General features: G+C 38.8%; 4 protein-coding genes and 1 long non-coding RNA gene across 11 annotated transcripts; 2 read left to right on the forward strand and 3 right to left on the reverse strand.

Annotated features, from left to right (window-relative positions):
- Window positions 1-33: 33 nt before the first annotated feature.
- LOC105696609 (carnitine O-acetyltransferase) lies at window positions 34-3972 on the reverse strand. Of its 5 annotated transcripts, XM_012419202.2 has the most exons (14): window positions 3584-3888; window positions 3273-3454; window positions 3037-3124; window positions 2732-2865; window positions 2527-2662; window positions 2277-2449; window positions 2049-2202; window positions 1790-1958; window positions 1446-1633; window positions 1216-1316; window positions 1009-1134; window positions 617-938; window positions 393-530; window positions 34-333 (listed from the first exon to the last, which is right to left on the reverse strand). In XM_012419202.2, the coding sequence occupies exons 2-14, from the start codon at window positions 3317-3319 to the stop codon at window positions 136-138; spliced, it is 1974 nt and encodes a 657-aa protein (XP_012274625.1). In that variant the 5' UTR covers window positions 3320-3454; window positions 3584-3888; the 3' UTR covers window positions 34-135. The 5 variants fall into 5 exon arrangements, with proteins under 5 accessions (XP_012274625.1, XP_012274628.1, XP_012274626.1 ...); XM_012419205.2 differs by lacking the exons at window positions 3273-3454; window positions 3584-3888 and adding an exon at window positions 3919-3972; XM_012419203.2 differs by having other exon boundaries at window positions 2732-2823; window positions 3273-3889.
- A 160-nt stretch (window positions 3973-4132) lies between these two features.
- Window positions 4133-8390, forward strand: LOC105696608 (prolyl endopeptidase). Of its 2 annotated transcripts, XM_012419199.1 has the most exons (14): window positions 4133-4226; window positions 4302-4420; window positions 4532-4645; window positions 4732-4955; window positions 5045-5232; window positions 5317-5542; window positions 5665-5824; window positions 5906-6106; window positions 6386-6568; window positions 6648-6761; window positions 6830-6978; window positions 7055-7267; window positions 7342-7669; window positions 7752-8390. In XM_012419199.1, the coding sequence occupies exons 3-14, from the start codon at window positions 4577-4579 to the stop codon at window positions 7815-7817; spliced, it is 2121 nt and encodes a 706-aa protein (XP_012274622.1). In that variant the 5' UTR covers window positions 4133-4226; window positions 4302-4420; window positions 4532-4576; the 3' UTR covers window positions 7818-8390. The 2 variants fall into 2 exon arrangements, with proteins under 2 accessions (XP_012274622.1, XP_012274621.1); XM_012419198.1 differs by having other exon boundaries at window positions 4168-4420.
- Window positions 8391-10444: 2054 nt separating this feature from the next.
- Window positions 10445-12437, forward strand: LOC105696610 (lipoyltransferase 1, mitochondrial). 2 transcript variants are annotated; one of them, XM_012419206.1, is made up of 4 exons: window positions 10445-11189; window positions 11295-11402; window positions 11605-11818; window positions 11924-12437. In XM_012419206.1, the coding sequence occupies exons 1-4, from the start codon at window positions 10674-10676 to the stop codon at window positions 12271-12273; spliced, it is 1188 nt and encodes a 395-aa protein (XP_012274629.1). In that variant the 5' UTR covers window positions 10445-10673; the 3' UTR covers window positions 12274-12437. The 2 variants fall into 2 exon arrangements, with proteins under 2 accessions (XP_012274629.1, XP_012274630.1); XM_012419207.1 differs by having other exon boundaries at window positions 11677-11818.
- Window positions 12438-12737: 300 nt separating this feature from the next.
- On the reverse strand, window positions 12738-16060 carry LOC105696574 (immunoglobulin superfamily member 10). Its single transcript, XM_023432021.1, has 4 exons — window positions 15288-16060; window positions 14001-14234; window positions 13441-13601; window positions 12738-13335 (listed from the first exon to the last, which is right to left on the reverse strand). Exons 1-4 carry the CDS (start codon window positions 15540-15542, stop codon window positions 12753-12755), a joined length of 1233 nt encoding a protein of 410 aa, XP_023287789.1. The 5' UTR covers window positions 15543-16060; the 3' UTR covers window positions 12738-12752.
- A 3929-nt stretch (window positions 16061-19989) lies between these two features.
- Window positions 19990-21230, reverse strand: LOC105696612. The gene is made up of 4 exons (XR_002762151.1): window positions 20894-21230; window positions 20581-20826; window positions 20267-20516; window positions 19990-20199 (listed from the first exon to the last, which is right to left on the reverse strand). It is a non-coding gene; the product is annotated as an uncharacterized LOC105696612 (long non-coding RNA).
- Between the last annotated feature and the right edge of the window lie 871 nt (window positions 21231-22101).

The following is a 22101-nucleotide window of genomic DNA, read 5'->3' on the forward strand; positions in this document are numbered from 1 at the left end:
AGCGTTTAAAAATAAATCAATAAAGATCAAATATTACTCGGACACGTTTGAAGATCATTATTTATAACGACTGGATAAAATTTAACAATATAAAATATATACTAATTTAACATATTTTTTAATATAATATAGATATTAATAATCCGCAAGTGCTTTCATCTCACATAGTGACTGTTTTAATGCCTCGGCAAATGATTTTGAACACGTTCCTTTGCATGACTTAAACGAAGAACATGCAAAGAATATATCCTCAGGACGAGGATTGTAGCAACATCCGTATCCATCTGGAACCACAGGCCCGTAGCACATAAAGGAAGGTGTTTTGAATGCAACCTAGACAACATTATAGCAATTACATAATTATAAATTCCGTTAGCATATAGAGTGCTTACCTGACTGGAAGTCAAAGTGAAATGTGTACTTCTTGTATAACCAACATCTTTATAGAATGCTGGCAATTCCATGTTTTCTGATTTGGCTATCATCTTCATTCCAAACAAATGTCGATCAACACCCTGACCCATTGTTGCCTAAAATACAAATGTGCATACATAGAATACACAAATGTTATTCCTAAGTGGGATGCGAACAGTTTCAATAATATTATTGGTCTTACTGCGCCAGCAAAACGTTTATGTGCATCAATAGCTGCCACCATTACTTCCTTTTTCGTCTGTTTGTACACACCGTCACAAGTCATAATATGCGCAAACTTAATCGATTCACTACTGGTTGATCTAATACATTCAGTTCTTCCACTTTTAAATCTGCGCAAAGCTGCAGACTCATAATGTACTGGTGGCCGTTTATGAAGCCTATAAAATGCAAGTTGCATTGCCGTTTGAATAAAGCTGTCAGGACTTAATAATGCCTTTTTTATTGCATTTGTTCCAAAATCGTTGAACGTAAAGCATTCCATGTCGATATCATCTGTAAGACTGCATACATAAATAAATTATTATTATATCTGGCAGATAATATGTAGGAAATCGAAGGTCAAGAACATACTTGTGTACAGTACATTCAGCTTTCGTAATTACTTTTTCTAAATTGCTGTTTAACTCGAACTTGAGTTCTTCTACCTTTTCGTGATCTGCTGATTCATTGCATATAGTATCGCTTTGCTTATTTGAACTGAAAATAAAAAAGACATTACCACCCTTTAATCTAAGATAATTTTTAGAAAATATATAGATATATGAATAATTAACCTACATATATTTTAAAACGTAATCATGAAGTACTGTAATCGGGCCAGCTTCACAAGGACTATGCTCATATTCCATTCCAATAAAACCATCAGAAGAAAGAATAAACTTAAACAATATAAATAACAAGAAAATTAATAGGAGAGGTGATAGAATAATAAAATGATTAGGTCATTAACTGAATAACATAAATACATGTGTGAATTATATCTTAAATTTTTAATTATTGCGTTTTACCTGCACAATCTTATCATGCCACCTGTTACCAGCATTAATACTGCTACTAATACCTGTTAAACTTTGTAAAGCCCTTACTGATGCACTGTTTTTATCCCGAAATAATTCATTTGGTACAGGCTTGTCCAAGCAAAGTACGAAAAGAGAACACTCAATGTCATTTAGTATATTTCGGTTGTAACCATTTTCTGTGTAAAAATAAAACCTAGATATGAACAGTAGTTTACAGCACGTAGTTGCAAATAATGTAACATTTATTGTCATGTTTCTTCTATTATTTATTGTTAATATAAATAATAGAAGAAACTGTTTATAAAACTAAAAATAATAAAATAAGTTTCAACCTTTTAACATACAATGATCCTGTGCCCACGTGTCTCTACAATTTCCCGTTAAAAGTCCTATAGGTTTTCCTGCGGTACAAGAACGTTCAACGATATCTTTTATCAAAGTGGTTAGTTTTCCTTCACTAGTAGATTGACCGGAACCATCAGTAATGTTTAATTTGAAAAACTGTAAAATAAGATGTAATTTATAACAATATTTTTAGAAGATAACCATAACAGTCATCAGTCCTTAATAATACAACTTTAATACACATACGTGATTGTTACATATGACAATTATATGATTTGCATTATCAATATGTAGGAGTTGGTCGTAACCCTTATCTGGTCGCCGATATGTTCCAAGAACCATTGCATAAGGTTGCATGTCTAATGGATCATTCCGTACCATTTCTTGCTTTATTTCCCCACTACAATGAATTGTCATTACATGAATTTCAATTATTATTTGTTGTAATATATTATTTTACAGTAAGCAAATTACCATTTTACCATCTCGTTGAACTTGCAAACAGCACTGATAAGCCTTGCAGCAGCTGCATACATATCATTTGGACACGTAAATTTCTGGGATGGGCCAACAATACCAGGACTTGAATGCACAATCACAGGTGCTCTATATCCTAGATATGCTTCTTGCAACCACCAATCACTTAGCTTAAAAATATTTTTATTAAACTCAAATTATTTATCACACGTACATTTATTCAAATGTACCAATATTTAAAATTTACCCAATTATCCACTTGTTCATATTTTTCTAATAGTTTACAGTGCAAATATGGTCCTGGCCCATCCTTGTTAATGAATTGATTAGTAATTCTTTCGGATACGCGGTATTCACTGGGATTAAGTATAGGCTTCAGTGATCTATCGTAACGAAAAGTACGATTTAATCACATAATAATTTAAAAATTAATTTCCTTTCCGTTATATTACCTTAAGTAACGTTCAGCAGTTTTTCTCAGATCTGGAACAGGTTGTTTTGGAAGTTCTACTTTATTTAGATTTATAGATGTTATAGTGCGTGTCTGTAATACCATTTTCGGTACATTTTGTAAGATACTAGAAGCCTTTAAGAATAATAATATATCATAATTTAATTATTAATATAACCAAAAGAATGAACATGGAGCTATAAACATATGTTCATAATATTAATATACTTACGGTAATCATTATAGTTAAGTATTTATCAAAAGGAAAGTTGGTAACCATCAAGCTACGCATTTAAAGAAACTTACCAAATATTTGTTGAAAGATGGATGTGTATGCAGTAGCTTGTACATGATTTGGTCTTTAAACAATTGCAATTTTAACCAAGAATCATCGCTGAAAAAGCATTAACGAAATAAACAATCATTTTTACACAGTAATTTAGAAACTCATTTATGAAATAAATAGAAACTAAAATGACAAAGGCAGAAAATATGATCCGTTAATGAAATGAAATGTCAATGTAACACATGTGACAGCATACTCTCTTTTATTTTCAGTAGTAATCAATGGCTTATTACTGTTTGACATCCTGTTTATTATTGAATATTCTCACAACTATTCTCGTGATTTTTCATTTGTATGGATACATTAACAATGTAGTATCATTACATATGTGTATTATTTTTCAAGTTATTAACGCGTATATGTAGGTACAATTTTTTTCTGCACAGAATATTGTTATTATTATGTACTTTGATTCACAGTAAATCAAATATATATAATATAAATATCAAACATCCACTATATACTAGTAGTATCTTTATTACAAATTTTTTGAAACTTATAACGTACACTAGTTCAAATAAAAACTTCCCCTTTTTATGTCTAAATTTGATTGCTTAATATTTCTTATTGATTTTACAAGAGATGAGTATATCCTTTAACCCTCATTCTCTCTCCTCTCAAGATTACGCGCAACTGATATCCAATTGAGAGATAGATTAATAATGGATACAGCCAATCACTTACTAAATCTGTTATCTGAATAAAGGAACATACCGATGGGAAATGGCGTCAATTTAATCATATTTAAGCTCATTGCTTGAATGTAGAACTTTTTTTAATGTACTAAATAATGCTGTAAAGAATTTATGACATCGAGAAAAAACATATTAGATAAATATTACCTTCTGTAGAATAAGCAAAGGTACTAATTTTCTGTCATGATTAATTAAAAAAAATGAACCCGAGTTGCGTGAATCCCAATTGGATACGTGAGCCGCCAACGATGACTGGTTGATGACACCGCCATCGAGTGTGCGCGATCCCCTACTAGAAATTCGTTGCGCCGCCCTTGGGGGCAAAAAACGGTGAAAGCTGACGTATCAAATCAGAGGGCAGCACAGGATGCGATCGCGCGACCCTGCCCGTGAGCAATCTCCCAACTCATCTCTGTAACCATCTCTGCTGCAACATACTGGGTTTTTCTTATTATGTATAGTTCTTCAACAAAGCAGTAGAATTATATGTGTTGTGTGACATATGAATTCATCGATATCGTTTTTGTCAGGTGGCGTGAGGAGACATATATTCGGTAGAGGCAGAATTATTTCTAATGCAACGAAATTAATAGTAAAAAACAATATCGAGTTCTACTTTTTCCCTTGTACACCGATTTCATCTTTAAAAGTAGGTATTTGTCGTTGTACGACGACTAACCTTTTTTTGATTTTTTATTGATAGTCTACTAATCCTTTGAACAGTCTGTATCTTATATGAATGTATATTGTTTTCTAATAGGTACATGGTTATCGAGTATTAAGTACTGCCGTTAATCCAAGGATCATGGGACAGTTTCAGTACCCAGAAGTTCGTCAAGACAAAACTATTATCGATACGTATCATAACGTTGAGGTTAGTTTGCATTACTTTTTAGTACCTTTTTCGTATTATGATAGGAAATAAAGCCAAAAAATATATAATTCATATCATTGATGCAGGTACCTGATCCATATAGGTGGTTGGAAGACCCCGATTCAGAAGAAACAAAGGCTTTCGTTGATGCCCAGAATGCACTTTCGAAAGAATATTTACTTTCCTGTAAATCCCGTCAAGGCATACACGATCGATTGAAACAACTTTGGGATTTTCCCAAATACTCGTGTCCTGCAAGACATGGGGATAAATATTATTTTTATCAGAATACTGGCTTACAGAACCAAAGGTATTTAGATTGAATTTATTATATTAAATTGCTATGTATATATATTCATCTGCTTCCCCTTATTTAACAATTATATCATTGATTTATAGTGTCCTGTATTCTCAAGATGACCTAGAGGAAGAACCAACGGTTTTTATAGATCCTAATATTTTATCAGATGATGGAACAGTTGCAATTGCATATAATCAATTTAGTGAAGATGGTAGTATTTTTGCATATGGGCTGTCTCGTAGTGGTGCAGATTGGAGCACAATTCATTTCATGAATGCAAAAACAGGTATCGTTTATTTGTTTGGAGGTGATAGAAAGGTGACTTGACTAAGTACTAAAACCATTTCTCTTTTTAAATTGTTACATACAGGAGAAAAGTATCCAGAGGTTCTAGAAATGATTCGATACTCTCCTATAGCATGGACTCATGATAATCGAGGTATTTTCTATGGTTGTTATCCTGATCAGAAAGGAAAAGCTGATGGTTCGGAAACACAGGGTAATCAAAATCAAAAACTCTGTTATCATGTTCTTGGCACGCCACAGTCTGAAGATGTAATTGTAGTTGAATTTCCTGAACAGCCTTTGTGGAGAATGTAAGTCATGGAAAAATTATTTACTTTTATAAGAAAATTAAAAGCTACAACAAAATATATATTATAAAATTAATTTTGTAATTGATTGATTGATTGATTGATTGATTTTCAAATGTCTGTAGAGGTGCTGTAGTTACGGATTGTGGTAACTGGCTTATGGTGACACCTTTGAAGGATTGTAGAGATAACCTTGTGTACTTTACAAAATTAATACCTGAAAATAAAATAGAAGGAAAATTACCATTAACACAAGTCATAGAGAAGTTAGAAGCTGATTATGAGGTTAGTGAAAAAATTGTCTTGAAATTACTTTTCTTTTTATCAAATTTTATTTAATAAATGATTATTTATTATCACTTACAGTATGTTACAAATGATGGTACGAAAGCAATATTCCGTACAAATAGAAATGCACCCAATTTTAAACTCATAGCTATTGATTTGGATGATTACACTGAGGATAAGTGGACTGTATTATTGCCAGAGCATCCAAAAAATGTTTTAAATTGGGCTACTGCTGTTGATAAAGATAAGCTCGTTGTGTGTTACATTGAAGATGTTAAAGTAAGTATAAATGTAACTACTAATAAAAGTATGCTCCAATTATTATAGGCAAAAATTTAATATCAGAAAATGTTATTTTTCTGACCCAAATGGTAAAATGTACATCTATTTCATTTTGCATTCTAAATTTATAAATATATACATTTTGCATTAAAAAAAAAGATGTATATGTCTTACATGTTACAACACAAATTTATTAATAGGATAGGTGCAAAATAACTTGTGTACATTTCGCATATCACTGATGGTGTAACGGAATATTTTTTCTTTAATACACAGAGTGTGTTGCAACTGCATAGTCTGAGAACTGGAGAATTACTCAGGACATTTCCACTGGATGTTGGTACTGTTGTTGGAATTTCTGGTGATAAAAAGTATTCAGAGATATTCTATCAATTTACTTCCTTTTTGACTCCTGGGATAATATATACAACTGATTTACAAAAAAATGAGTCTCCAAAGGTAAACCCTATCTTATTTTTCTAAGCAGTGACCACTAATTCTTGGAACAAGTTAGACAATAACGTTCTCCCGATAACAGGTGCTACGGGAAATCAAGGTGAAGAACTTCGATCCTACTTTATATGAGACATCTCAACAGTTTTATAAGAGCAAAGATGGAACTTTGATACCCATATTTATCGTGATGAAGAAAGTAAGTGATAGTTTTAGATTGAATTGGTAAAACCCTTAAGAGATTACTAGTGTAGAGACATTGTTCAGAATACAGTATTGGACGGCTCCACGCCAGCGTTACTCTATGGCTATGGAGGTTTCAACGTCAGCATTCAACCAACGTTCAGTGTGACAAGGCTTGTGTTCATCCAGCATTTAAACGGCATACTTGCAATTCCTAATATACGCGGTGGAGGGTAAAGGCTAAATTACACTAATAGCTTTACGCTCTAACGGTTAAACAATTTAGCTTCCATATATATTATATTTCAGAGAGTATGGCGAAAAGTGGCATAACGCTGGTCGTTTTCAAAATAAGCAAAACACATTCGATGATTTCCAATGTGCGGCAGAATACTTAATTGAAAAGAAATATACTAATAAATCGAAGTTAACAATACATGGCAGTAGCAATGGAGGACTTCTGGTTGCAGCCTGTGCAAATCAAAGACCGGATCTTTACGGTGCTGTTATCGCTCAGGCTGGGTAAGTGATTTTCTTGTTGAAAAATAAAATATTTAATATTTGAAAATACCTGCTGTAATTCGATACAATTTCAGTGTAATGGATATGTTACGATTCCATAAATTTACAATTGGCTATGCTTGGACCTCCGATTATGGAAGTTCGGACGATCCGAAACATTTCGAGAGTCTCCTGAAGTATTCACCGCTGCATAATATAAAGCCACCGGAAAATGCAGAACAATATCCAGCGATGCTAGTTTTGACTGCTGATCATGATGATCGCGTGGTGCCTTTACACAGCTTGAAGTTGGTAGCAACACTCCAGAACACGCTAAGAAAATTACCAAAACAAACAAATCCTATTATAGCTAGGATAGACACTAAATCTGGGCATGGCAGTGGAAAACCTACTGCAAAACTCGTTAGTATTGACTTATCTTTTTATTGCGTGTTTTATTTCAAGCAAATATTTCTAAACAAATTACGAACACTCTTCATTCCAGATTGAGGAGAGTACCGACATTTTATCATTTATAACCCAAGCATTAAAATTGCAATTTGACCCTTAAATACTTGCTGCCATAATGTGTGAAGAACTTTGCTGACATAAATATTACCACAGTTATCGTATTCTATGCGATGCAATGGAAACTTTGCCTTTACTGAATGTATTAAATTGAAAATTTACCAAGATGCATGTTACGTTTAAAACTGTGCATTTATAACCTAGAAAATTCAGACTGCTGGTATTATATGCATTTGGCCTTAAAATTCTGTGACTTTAATAATGCCGAATTAACGTGATATCGATGTTAAACAACATAATTTTGTATTACTGAATAGCTGAAAATGATGCATTGATGTGTTACTGGCTTTTATCATATTAAGTATGGCAATTCTGAATTTATTTTAATAAGTTTATATCATCTTTCCTGTACAATTAATTTCTTCATTTAAAATAAATGTCAATTTACTATTTGGAAAATATCTAAAACTGTAATCCAGTAGATTATTTACATTCACAGCAAATTAAATATAATAAACTATATTAACTTTCGCGATTAATATGAACTTTAACTAATAATATTTGGTAACAGTTTATTGTATTATCAAAGTTGATAACAGTATAATTATAAGTACACGGAGAAGACTGTCTATAAAAAAATCTAAAATTCCAGTTTTCCAGTTTGCATATGTGTGATCTTTAACATGTGGCAACTGAGAGTCTGCAATTTATATATCCATGTGTTTAAACTTAATATGAAGCAGCGAACTTCATTTTTGCTGCTCGGTTTTATGACCAACATTTTATCAGCTTTATCAGCAGATAAAATGCTGTCTTTATCATACAGTGTACAAGAATTCGGAGAAGTCATATTGGAGATATGATGTTCACATAGAGAACGAGTTTCCCTAATCGTCAAAGACTTATTGTATTTTCAATATATTTGTCATCTCCGTCCTCTAATCACATCGTGCGTATATAGTTTCCCTAAACATACTATATAATTTAGGTAAAAATCAATATTGCTATTAATTTTAAGTAAACAAAAGATAAAAACATGTTAATTTTCTTGAATAACAAGTTCATCTATCAAACAGTTAAAAGATTACGATTTTAAAACAAATTTTGAAATGTATACAATTTTCCTGTACCAAAAACTGATACTTGGTGTTTTTTAATACGTTTACTTTGCAATATCTGAAAGCAATCGAGTTAGCTATAGTTACACTAAAACATTGCACTGGATTATTAAGCATAGCATACATTTTTTGAAAACGGCAAATTTTATGCTTTGTTGTAAAATTATAACCTTTGGAGATCATTGATAGAATAGCTAGTAAGCAAGAAAATTGTTTAACCATTCATCGGGTAGACATATACGATCGATCCACTTCATAAACTATAAGGAAACATCTCTTAACGCTTAGATATTAAAGAGAACGATACACAGTAGTTACGATCATTTCACGAGTATATGGTTAAAAACCCAGTTTGCATGTTCGTTTTATTGAGTGAACTTCGACACCCCAAGCATTTTGCTAATGTATGTAGAGCACGAGCGCTCCTTGTACTTAAGGAACCCAAACGCACAGTGTTTATTAAACAATTAAGAAAATTTTTACCCTAAAAAGGAAAAAGCATGTTCACGGTTCGGCTTAGTGTGACAATAATTCACGTGGTTTAACTAGAAACAATGATAACGTGGCAGATATATTCATATTCATCTGCGTGGAAGTGGGTGATCTATAAGTATTAGTGTTATCATTTTCTCGGCACTACCATAGATCTATTAGCGGGGGGTAACGGGTAGCAGGGCATCGTAGTTCTTATCAAATGGCCTCAATTGCCACCCGTAACGTACGATAGCGACAAACGATGAAGGATGCGCGAACTCGAGCCCACTCAGCCGCCACAACGGAGCAGTAGGCAGCCAACGATGCTTCGGCACAATATGTTATGCTCTAATCGCTCTGGATGCATGTGAATGTATGCGAATGTTTGTAAGTATGCATGCGCGAAGAGCGTGGAACACCGCGATCTTGCCCCCGTGATCCCGCCAAGTTGGAGACACGAGAAGAACAATAAGAGCGTGAGTAACGATTGGTCAGAGAGAGACGCAGTGGCAGATTTCATGTCTTGATCGGACCGGTCTCCGATTGGCCATCGCGAGAAAACCCGCGTAACAAGGGAGGGATACGTTGATACACGCACTGATCAAGTGTACTTTGCGCTGCGAACTCGGATAACCTCCAGCCGAGGCTCCCCTCCATCGGAGCTCCGCCCTCGCTACGAAGCGATATAACGCTAAACCTCAAAAGGATCGGCACTTTGTACGTTTCTGCTGGCAACGAGTGAGGTTCTCGAAGACCGTTCACGGTGTTAACTATCCTCTGGATTCGACGTCCACTCAAAGAAAGTGGTTAAGAAAGTTGAAGCTCACGGCCCGTAGTGTTGAGTTCCACAGTCGTACCTAACTCGAAGTAACCTACAGAATTTTCTCCTCCAATCTGTCAGCACACGGAGGAATGCAAAAGGACTGTCGAGATTGTTTGGGTATCCGATACCGTATTAATTCCCTAGACCAGACCTGGAAGTGGCTGCACCAGACGATTGCCCTGCACGATTATCTCATCTCTATTACCGCAAGCCAATCCAACGTTTTCGTTTGTAACTTTCATTAAAGTCTGCACTAGCTTACAAAATATAGCAGACTTCAATTCCGATATTTAAGACTGACATCAACGGTTTATCCGCAAAAGACTGATATTACCAACCGTTGTATTTTGAGGGCCAAGCAGTACCGATCGAGAGAAGAGACCTGTTTATAACTTCGGCTGAAACTACAGTCCTTGAGATTGTCCATTGATTTGTTACCAATTCAGCTGGAAGTTATATATATCCTACTTAATATTACCGAAGAATGTTTATAATCAGTAGAAATTTAGCAATCGTCGGTTGTAGAAGCCTATATTGCGAAGTGTCTCGTGTAAAGCGATATGCTTCGACCAAGAGTTCGTTACCGCATGTTGATGAGCAGTCTATAAAAAAGTCTGTGTTTATTTCGCAATCTACCGATATTTATACCAACCTAGCCCTAGAAGATTGGTTTTATAAAAATTATGATTTTACCAACCACCATATTTTACTCCTTTGGAGAAACGATCCCTGTGTGGTGATAGGACGCCATCAAAACCCATGGATTGAATCGAATGCAGAAAATATTGATGCAAATGGAATTACGTTAGCTCGTCGTAATAGCGGCGGTGGCACGGTCTATCACGATAGTGGAAATTTGAATTTATCATTTTTCACCCCACGAGAACGTTATAACAGAAAGTACAACTTAAATATTGTTACAAGAGCACTTTATCGTGAGTGGGGACTGAAATCAACCGTTAACAATCGGGATGATATTGTGGTTCAGGGAGATTTCAAGGTATTTATCTTCCTTGACAATTCTATCTTAGTATAATTTACGTCAGACTCAAACTTTGGACTTAATAAAGATAGCCTTTCTATACTTAAACATTCTGAATCGCAGGTATCGGGAACTGCTGCTAAATTGGGACGACCGAATGCATATCATCATTGTACTGTGTTGGTTGGAGTAAACAAATCTATTTTGAACTTTGCTCTTGAAAGGAAAGAGGTAACTTTTTAATTTTACTACTTCCCGTACTTTAATACGTGCGATATCTGTTGTCTTTTCCCTACATGTGTTTCCACAATTGTCGCATAGTATTTGACATAAGCTACTAATTTATATTCTGTCGCATTTGTTGTAACCGTGTGCAGTTGTTGCAAATACCTTTGGAATCAAATTAGTTTTATGACTGCAAATTGAATTACAGTTGGGCATAAGTACAAATGCCACAGAATCTTTACGATCCCCAATAAAGAACCTCATCGACGTTAATTCTCAGATACGTTCGGATGTGCTACTCAATGCTATCGGATGGGAGTATTTACGCACGAAAGCCCTAACGTTGGAAGACGGTGGCCATGGTCTAGTGCAACAACAAAAGGGATTCCAAATGATCAATCCTACAGAAGATTGGTTTCCTGGTTCGTAAATCAAATATATAAATTCTGTTTTAATAAACATTTAGTACTTAATAGATGGAATTATAATTGATGTTTATTCGAGATAGTCATTGATAATCTCCGCAGGTATCAACCAATTGGCCAATGTTTTTCGTTCTTGGAATTGGACATATGGCAAAACTCCAAAATTCACAGTGACCTATATCCTCGATCTACCGATGCAAAATGGGGAAGTTCATCATGCAAACTTGAATTTGGAAGTACAGAACGGAATTATCGAGGAGATTAGAATAACCTTACCAGAAGGCGTGGTGCCTGCAAATTTTAACAAAGACGCAAGTGTAATAACAAACCTTAAAGGCACCAAGTATACTCCTGCGGCTACACGAGATATATTGGCTGCCCTAGGATGCAAGTCCGTACCTCTAAATACCACTCAAAAACTAGGTAAAAGTAACGTTGCCGCTACTCAGTAATTCTGCGTACTTTGTTGCGATACCGGATATGAGCAATTAAATTAATGGATATTTGTTCAGGATTTGATCCTGGCAATATTTACGAGATAAGACATTGTGTTCACAAACTGTAATCGATTTATGTTATTATATACACTGAAATTAATAGACTATGATTACTTTAACTGCTTCGTTTCTTTACGATCTCGCCAATAAGTCCATAAAAATCGTCGCAACAATTCATACGTCGCTGCAGCATTCTACAGAAAACTTCTGTACAGCATAATATCTGTGATATGCTTATTTGGTATTTTAATAATCGTCAGGATCTTAGTGTTTTTACTTAGAGTCAGTCCTTTGACAACATAGGGCCGTCACTTATGACATTGTTTCTAACATGTCGACAGCACCGATTTCTTCGGGAAGATTTGTAAATCGGATAAGAGCCGTCGTGCGCTGCAATCCACAATTTCATTAAGAATTGATGCTTTCAAATCTGTTTACTGTGAAGTTCTAGGATACAAATTCGTGTGTAATATAACATCACGATATGGTGGCGGAGGAGTACCAGGACAAACCTGTCCCCCATTTTCAACAGTTTCTCTTCCATCGTCGTCACCGGCATTGCTCTGCAGCCAGTTGTCTTGCAAAAGCGAAACCCTTTGGAAATTGTCTGTGTTTCTTCGTCGGGTGCACAAGGAAGAGCATCCAATCAAAGACGAGGCGAAGATATAAGTAACCGTGCCACCGACGAAGGTACCCAAGAGGAAACCCATACCGAAAATGAGATACCACGGAACAAGAAACGTAGTTTTGTTAACGTCATCGAGAGCCGATGTCGCGTTCGTTGACACGTTCGTGTGAACGCCTGTAATGGGATGGGGGACATTCCAGTTATTTTTTGTCCTTGGTTCGATGACCGCCGGTCGAGGTTCCTTGAACTTCTTCGGAGTCTCGAGTGCGATCATCTTCTCAAATTTCCTAGGAGTAGCGGCTTCTTTGCACACTTCGGTAAAACTGATATTTCGCTTCCTGAAATAAGCTTGCAAGTCACGCATAATCCCATTACAAGACCAGGGGTTCCTGTAAACAGATGAAATCAATTGTTTGGGAGATGCGCCACTATTGTAAAGATATACAGGATGACTGTCTTGGATGACCATTGTCAGGGAAGGATCGGTTTCTCACCCGACTATTGTGCAACTCTTCATGAAGGGTAATCTTTGCAGAATTCGGCCGTCTAGCTGAATCATTAAGTTGTCTGATAAATCAAGATGACGCAGCTGCATCAGTCCATCGAACGTGCCTGGGCTCACGTGACTGATCCGACAGGCATTCATGTTTAACTCCTGAAGACAAGAAGCATTTCCGTTTACGATGCTAAGAAGTTTATCAATCTTCTACTGACGTATGCGAAACACTGAAGTCTACTCGGAGATCTTTTAATTCCATTTCATCGATCTTATATATATATATATANGGTCGGTACTGTTATTTTTTTTTATATGATCATCACGCTGCACTTCATTTTGATTACGATATTCGGTACAGCACTTTTCTTCGTCCATAATGCACATGTTCTACTTTTCTTTGATAGGTATGCGAGCCTCGCCGCTCAGCCACGGTCACGTGCCCGTTACTGTTCGATAATTGTATCGATGGTCATGCCTTAAATCCTTTGAGCAAGGCGATTTGCCAGTACTTGATCTGCTTTAAAATCTAAAAATACTGAAAAAGTGGTGACGTACCGTGAGAGAGGGAGAGCGTAATCTGGGCACGTGCACGTTGAAATTATTCCCAGCCAATCGTAATACACGTAGATGTTTGCACTCGAGGAAGGTATCCACCAAAAGGTATGTCAAATGATTCCTTGACAGATCCAAAACGGACAGATCGTCGAGGCCGGAAAAAGCGTTGAGATCGATTTCTGCGATGGCATTTCCAGACAGATTGAGATATCTGACTTGGGTCACCCCAGCATCCTAAAAGTTGCAGTGTCAAAAATGATAAGATCGTGGAGAAAAAGTGTTACGGCACGGTGTCAAAGTAAGAGAGGCCTTTCGTCATCGTTTTACAAGATCTGGGAAACTCATACGGGAGAGACATATATGAAGAACATCAGCACTCGATATCAGATGTCGCAACCGTTCAGATACTGTAACTTGGCGATAAATGAACATATTATTTCAAGAGTCGACGCATTGCAAGTACATTTTTCAATCTATACACTGTGCACGAGGGAAATCTCGGCATGTCCATTTGAGTGCCACGTAACGCGGTCGTGATGTTTCACATTTTATATCGAAAAGTGCCACTACGTCGAGTCACAATGTTCAATTAATAATACGCTCGGATTTCGTTGTAACGTCAATATTATTGAAACGTGGTCTTCAAGACTCCGACTTTTTTAAATAATTTCATTTTTATTTTCATGCATCTACTCATATTCTGTTTCAAAAGTGATACTTAATATAAACTCTGATCGAGTTAAAATGTTTATTCCAACGGTTCCTTCAAATTGTCATTGAAAAATTATGAACATGCGACCACATTGTTTGGTCTTTTTTGACATGGAGTAAAGAAGCGCAATTGCGCCGCGTGGTACTCTTTGGTATGATTTTTGCAATAACCTCCGCTCTGAAACGAATATTTATGTTACCTTACATTACAGCGGTTTCATATCAAATGCATGCGTCTTAAGGTGAAGTGAAACACGTCGAGGAACTTGATCGACGTCGATAAAGAAGATTTTTCTAAATGCCTACGTTGCTGACGTTCGTTTTTATATTGACAGTTGGGAATTATATTGGGTATTGTACCAAATGGCATATTCCACCTGTCGTTTTCGTGCAATAATTATAAAGAAATCGAAGTAAAACTCCAGAAATCCTCTGGATTCATGCTTTCTGGGGCCCTAATTGACTNGCAAACGCTTTCATTGAAGCACAAAAATTGAACTCGATGTTACAAGTAATTTATATTACGTGCCCCTAACAACATTATTGGAAGAGTTGCTCATCGCTCGAATTACTTGCCGCGAGTTCATAATTCCCCAAAGAGGAGATGGAGTTGTCGGAGAGGTCCAGAGCTTGCACCTCACCGGAGACACCAGTGTGGATGCTGTACAAACGTCTTCCCGTGCAAGAAGCTCGTCGCAAGCCGTACCACATGTCGCAGGCACAAAATGTCGAGCAGACGTCCATTTCTCTCGATGACGACTCGGCGACTCCAAAGAACTGTACCGCGATCGCAAGAAGACAGTATCCATACGCTCTCGGGGTACCGCTCATAATTAAACAATCATTAATCCACGACTTGTCACAGCAGAGTCTTCGGGTTTATCTACGCGGCGACTCATTCTGTGAAGATCGGACCCTTCTGCGATTTTCTGCTTGCTTCCTTCGAGGCGAATCACTAACTAGACGCGTATCTTATCTGACGGTCCGTACCAACGCTTTAGCAATCGTTATCAGACCACGTCATCCTGTAAACCGGTAATAGTCCGCTCCTTTTCTCTTCACTTTTCCAATATTGCCGACGCCCCCAATATCCTTCATAAACATCTCGAAAACAATGCTCAAGTTGGAAAACCTGTATAGACAAACGAGACCAATGTCAATAACGTCGATATACGCTACCGATGTAGTAACTTCATGTAGACATTGTCTTTCATGATACCATAAACTTGCTGGTCATTCTCCTTAAATAAATACAGATGAGTTTGCTGTTTTTACTGCATTGGTTTCTTGTATCATGTACTGCAATCCAGATCGTACACTCTGACGAAGTGATACATATTTACGGTACTCGATTAGAAAAAAAAATGGGCTAGGCCATTATTCGGTCATTTAAGTATTTGCTGATTAAAACTTTATGGATTTGTTAAATACATCGAATAATTTTGGGAAAAATAACGGTCTAGAGATTTTAACGTATTCTTTATTTATAGACAAGATAAGCATATTACACAAATATGATTCATAGTGCAATAAACACGCCAAATGTACCATTATCATTTTACATATTTTCTATGTAATTCTCTCTGTTGAGAATAACGTAAATTACCCACGAGTCTTTACTTTATTTAAGATATTTCTACTAAAATTAGCTTTCTTGTGGTACAGGAGATCGAAGGAGGTAAAAGGGAAAAGGTTTTAAGGAAAAATCCAAAGTCCGCTTCTCGGGTTTTACCAGGAGCGTCCCTGACAAAGTAGGGAACAGATTGAGAATTCGCATTAATGCTAAGCCGTATTTAAAACTTGCCTTTTAAACCTAATGGTTAATCCAAGCGTCAGCTTAAAATGTGAAATATTTGCTACCCGATGGTACTCATGACAATATACAATATTAAAAACTCCGTTCGTTACAAGAATAAGGCACGAGTATTCTTCTATTATAGTACAATTACATTTCAGATTTATCGCCGACATTTCGAGCGTTTTGGAGCTAAATCGCTTTTCGTCTCCTAAGAAGACCTTCGACAGAACAAAAACGCGCCCATCGACGAGCGGACTAAGTTGACGGAAATTTTCAGATGTCCATTAGCGTGCACCTAATTCGCGTTAACGAGTGTCAATGCGAGAACTCATAAATGCTTCAATGTATTAATAATTCTAAGAGAACATGGTTGCAAAACGGCATTACACTCTATAGGTAGCCTTATGTATAAATAACTATGGGCTAAAATTTGTATTCACATTGTATGCCTAACGGTATCCAACTCTTTCGGCTTTGGAATATTCAACAATAGACAATGGAAAATATTCTTCGTAAATGCCGATACAGATTTCAGGTATGCTGACTCATTTGGAGTAGCCGACGAATTTGTTCGGGAAATGGGGACTTCCTTTGAATTGTTTTCCCTTGTACGAAAGGCATAGGTATAGGATTCTAACAACTCGGGCTAATAGCCAGGATTAACTGTCATTGTCATCAGCTGCCCTCCCGGACAACTACCGGTAAGCCCCAGTGCAATAAAAGGAACAAATGACCACTCCTCAAATGAAGTCCTACATAGTTACCATTAAGCTACTTTCGGACGAACCATCGTTACATTGTCAGTTTATGGGTCGTATCTATACAAATTGGAAAGATTCCCTGTAACGAGAAATTCAGTTTTGCTCATTTATTGCGCTGGCTACATAATCGTATCTTCCAAGGATTACCTGAATCACTATATCCCGTTTTCGAGCTTCACGTTTCGACGCGATATGATCATGCCGAATTTGGGAAAACATTTTCATGCACTCGTCTCGCTTTTTCTACATTAAAGGTAAAATAATCCTGAAACTACGCTAAGCGAAAGGCGGGAATTATTATACATTTACACTTAATTTACTACCATCGTGGAAGTGTCGCGCGAAAGTATTCCCACGTTACGGGGATAAAGTAATACTCGATGTTTGTAACTTATTTTTAAATCACTTTCAGTAATGTGTACCATGGTCTTCAATATATTCGATATCAGCAATAATATGTACTAATCCGATGTGATATATTTCACATGATGCATTATGTAACCCACTGCAAACCGAAGCCGATTCCACCCATGAGAACGCTAACCATTCAACTCTGTGAGCATTACTAGAGAGTAGTACGTGCTAAAATACTACTGCAGTATTTCATCTATCTCTGCTCAAGAGCCAAGCTGTCATCTGGAGTAAAACCACGCGTGGCTGCAAATATTCCCCCCCGAGAAAGCGAGGATCGAAATTCAAAAGACCGATATTACGCCTCCACACCCATCCCTCGCTGATATACTTTTCACATTCACCTGAAATCTGAATTTCAAAGGCGTAGTTGCAAGTGATCGCCCTCGTCGTCATCGTAATCCATAAATTATCCAATGAACTGCGTACCGATTTCGGAACAATGACTGAAAACTAACCGGCTAACAACATTGCTTTCAAAACGAGACGATCATTTCATCGTCATTTTCGAGCGGATATTTTTATCTCCTCTCTAAATTACACCGAGAAGAAAAATCAGAGGTGCATAACGCACATCACTAAATTCTATGCAATTGCACGTGTCATGTGCGCATTCAACAGCACAGTGGACAAGGATCGGACCACCTAAACGGATTCGGGTCGCTCTCCACAACTTATTCCCTATGTAACTCCTTCAACGGCACGTTGCCATGGCTAAGGAAGTAAGATGTCCGAGTAGCAGTCGATGGACGAATATTTTGAATTTTATACTGCCGCGCGGAGTGACCGCCATAGCCGCAGAGCGCAGGTGTTAAGGACGGCGGCCGGCGGTGATATCGATCCTGAGTCCATATCCCTGTTGGCCCAGGAACGCTCTTAGTAAAACCCGACAAGCGGACGATTGTGTTTTCTCTTTCACCTCCAAGCATCCTTCCTTAAACAGAAATCCAAATTTTAGTTCGGCGACCTGCCTCATCGTTACACGTGGCCATGCAATGCAACCTGCATCCGACCAAAGGGTTTCAATGAAAAAGCCAGGTGATCTCGGACGATCTCGCCTTGGCGGTAGTTCCGGGCGATTGATTATAACGGTAATTACGATCGTTATTCATGGCCAAGCATTGGCTCGTTACCGTTTATTTGGTCGGCGGTCTGAGCTGCGTTCTCTCGGCCTTTGGCACCCTCGGTCGGGACGTGCGTGTACGTGAATCCACGTATGTGTACGTAGATGCATGTATGTACCTGCGTGGATGGCGGAGAAGACGCAGAGAAGACTCGGTCGCGCTCAGCCGACGAAGCTAACGCTGTCAGGCGGAGCGCATTGCGCAACGTTCACGGAAATAAATCTAGGATGGGCTGCTGTGAGCAAGCGTGGTCCATTGCCTTACCTTCTATTCGGCCTTACCTCGTCCCTCATCCAACCTTTTCCTTCCGCGGTTCCGCAAACCTCGCAGTACCACCTCGCCCGTCTCTTTTTGTACTTGAGAATCAGCTGAGTGTTATTCGACCTTTCGAGTGGTGCAGCGCGTGGTAGGGCTGTCCGACGAAGGGCATCGACGTTGCGTACCGTCCAAAAGGGTAAAGAACGACGTCGGATTTCAAACAAAACCTGTGACGACTTCCATGCAAAAATACGTGCTTCATTTAAGTTGAAGTGAAACCCCTTTCAAATCAGTCAATTCGAATACAACACTTTTCTTTAAGGGTATTGGACCAAACTGTCCGAAACTTTGACACGTCACTCCTGATCATCTAAGAATTGTCCTGACACATTGAAAGTTTGGATTATTGGAAAAAAATTTTTTCATTTAACCCAGACCAGAACCAAAATGGCGTCGAACTCTCATACTTCGATCAATATACAATTATCGAAGGCTCCGATATGAGAAACGAAAGGGTCAGGACAATTTTACGACAATTTAGAATACTCTAGTAATCGATAAACTCGCACTTCAACGGGATAAAGGCAAAAAAAGTGTTGTATGCCCTTCTATGCTAAAACCATGGGAATACGAGGTCTCGGAGGGAAAATTTAATTCACCTGGAAATCACAGATGGCGCAGGGGGTCCCTCTGCAGTCAATTAGGGCCCCAGAAAGCATGAATCCAGTCGATTTCGGGAGTTTTACGTCGATTTCTTGATATTTATTGTACGAAAACGACAGGTGGAGTATGCCATTTTGTACAATGTCGAATATAATTCGACACAGCTGTGAATATAAATACGAACGTCAGCAACGTAGGCATTTAGAAAAATCTTCTTTATCGTCGTCGAGCAAGTTCCTCGACGTGTTTCACTTCACCTTAACATACCTATGCGAGTCTTTACCTTCACCAATGAAGTCCTACGTTGAATACACTTGCCCAGTTTCTTCCAGCGTGTAGATTGCCCTGGTCAGGACGAGGTTACAATAAAATCTCTCTAATGCCCGAGAATTTTCGTTCCACACGATGTAAGGTCTCTTTATACATCGCCTCCCTTTGGTCCGAAGATCATAAACAAATCGGAGTGGTGTTTCCTGCAGAGGAGTAAATCATTTATATGCATGTTTAATGGATAAAATTAGAGGAGTGATGATGGCGGACCTCGTGCCAGGTACCGAAGAAGCGTTAACGGATAACGTATCGTACACGCGTACTTTTATCCAGGTCCCACGCACCCTGCGGACGGATCGACGAAACTCAAGGCAGGAGAGAGACGACGGGACCGTCTGGTGGGTCCGCATAGCAACAAAATCCACGAGCCAGAGGGTGTCCTCCCTTTGTGCGCCCTCTATGGCTGCCCGCCGCCCAAGATGACGTCCGGGGAAGAGCGGCGACCGCCGTTCCTGCATCCCTAAAAAAAAAAAAAAACATACATAATTTTTGTAACAGCGATAACCTTCAACTTCTCCTATTACCTGAATTTAAGAGATAGTCCTTTCGTAAGGTGGCGTTTACATTAATTTTCAAATACGTTTCGGAGCATATTTCCCGCGTTCCTGCATCCCTAAAAAAAAAAACAAAAAAACATACATCATTTTTGTAACAGCGATAACCTTCAACTTCTCCTATTATCTAAATTTACGAGATAGTCCTTTCGTAAGCTGGCGTTTACATTAATTTTCAAATACGTTTCGGAGCATATTTCCCGCGTTCCTGCATCCCTAAAAAAAAAACAAAAAAACATACATAATTTTTGTAACAGCGATAACCTTCAACTTCTCCTATTACCTGAATTTACGAGATAGTCCTTTCGTAAGGTGGCGTTTACATTAATTTTCAAATACGTTTCGGAGCATATTTCCCGCGTTCCTGCATCCCTAAAAAAAAAAACAAAAAAACATACATCATTTTTGTAACAGCGATAACCTTCAACTTCTCCTATTATCTAAATTTACGAGATAGTCCTTTCGTAAGCTGGCGTTTACATTAATTTTCAAATACGTTTCGGAGCATATTTCCCGCGCAAATATGCCCATAAGCTCCGAGGCCCACGATGAGTCAACTCTATTCCTGACACGGACATAATGCAGAGATAATCCATCTCACTCAATGCGGCATCCTCCGAATCGAGGGTACCGATCGCATCCGCAATGAACTATTTCCGAGCGGACAAGAATTTTCGAGCGTCGAGCGTCCTGACCACGTGGGTCTTCCGAGGAAAACAGACGAGGCGGTTAACGAGCGGTGGCGAGCGAAGAGGTGATATATATCGACCGTGCCGTCACGCGACGATCCTCGGAAAGCGCGTACATCCATATCAGCCCCCATGGACGAGAGGGAGCGAGCAAAGAGAAGCCCACGTGGCAGAGCCTCCACTCGGCGCGTTTCGTCACCGGCGTCCTCAGCTGATGGGAAGCGGGACGACGCCGTCCCGAGGGCGTCGCGTTCCCGTAGCGGGCGCGCCTCGCCTTGGTCCACCCAGGCGACCGAAAAGAAAGGTCGTCCTTTAACGCAAAGTCGGGTCGGTCCGGTCCGGGCGGTGCCTAGGCCGACTTGGCTCGACAATGACCGCAATACGCTCGCCGATGCGTTACGAGGCAACGAGCGCGGTGGCAGAAAAGGTCTCTCCTCGCTGGCTCGAGAGCGGGGACCCTCCACTCTCGGCGCGTGTCGTCACCGCGTCCTCAGCTGATGCAAGATGGCCGCCCGGGACTGACAGCTGAACGCCGAACGTCGGATCGACGCCGGGCGGCGTCGTCGCCGGCCGGCGTCCTCCGAGATTCGTTCGGTGTCGCGTTACCCGATCGGACCAGGGGGCGACGCGGGGGCGGTCGAAACCCGGGCCGGCTCTTTGTCCGGGACTCGCCCGGTGCTCTCTCGCAGAGGCTCCACTCGGCGGCGTTTCGTCACCGGTTTCCTCAGCTGACGGCAAGATGGCCGCCGCGGCGGTGACAGCTGAGCGACGGCAGCGCCGCCGAGGCCTTCGGAAAACCCGA

The sequence above is a fragment of the Orussus abietinus genome, unplaced genomic scaffold, assembly GCF_000612105.2.
Source record: "Orussus abietinus isolate OABI.00-Male unplaced genomic scaffold, Oabi_2.0 scaffold101, whole genome shotgun sequence".
Lineage (NCBI taxonomy): Eukaryota > Metazoa > Arthropoda > Insecta > Hymenoptera > Orussidae > Orussus > Orussus abietinus.

Coding starts and splice junctions, on each gene's coding strand:
- LOC105696609 (XM_012419202.2), bottom strand. CDS start 3,319: ATGTCAAACAGTAATAAGCCATTGATTACTACTGAAAATAAAAGAGA. Junction 2,203..2,276: donor TTCAACGAGATGGTAAAATG/GTAATTTGCTTA, acceptor AATTCATTGTAG/TGGGGAAATAAAGCAAGAAA. Junction 1,634..1,789: donor GGATCATTGTATGTTAAAAG/GTTGAAACTTAT, acceptor ATTTTTACACAG/AAAATGGTTACAACCGAAAT.
- LOC105696608 (XM_012419198.1), top strand. CDS start 4,274: ATGAATTCATCGATATCGTTTTTGTCAGGTGGCGTGAGGAGACATATA. Junction 4,421..4,531: donor CACCGATTTCATCTTTAAAA/GTAGGTATTTGT, acceptor GTTTTCTAATAG/GTACATGGTTATCGAGTATT. Junction 5,543..5,664: donor GAACAGCCTTTGTGGAGAAT/GTAAGTCATGGA, acceptor AAATGTCTGTAG/AGGTGCTGTAGTTACGGATT.
- LOC105696610 (XM_012419206.1), top strand. CDS start 10,674: ATGTTTATAATCAGTAGAAATTTAGCAATCGTCGGTTGTAGAAGCCTA. Junction 11,403..11,604: donor TTGCTCTTGAAAGGAAAGAG/GTAACTTTTTAA, acceptor ATTGAATTACAG/TTGGGCATAAGTACAAATGC. Junction 11,819..11,923: donor TACAGAAGATTGGTTTCCTG/GTTCGTAAATCA, acceptor TAATCTCCGCAG/GTATCAACCAATTGGCCAAT.
- LOC105696574 (XM_023432021.1), bottom strand. CDS start 15,542: ATGAGCGGTACCCCGAGAGCGTATGGATACTGTCTTCTTGCGATCGCG. Junction 13,602..14,000: donor TACGCTCTCCCTCTCTCACG/GTACGTCACCAC, acceptor TCTTGTCTTCAG/GAGTTAAACATGAATGCCTG. Junction 13,336..13,440: donor AAGAGTTGCACAATAGTCGG/GTGAGAAACCGA, acceptor ATCTGTTTACAG/GAACCCCTGGTCTTGTAATG.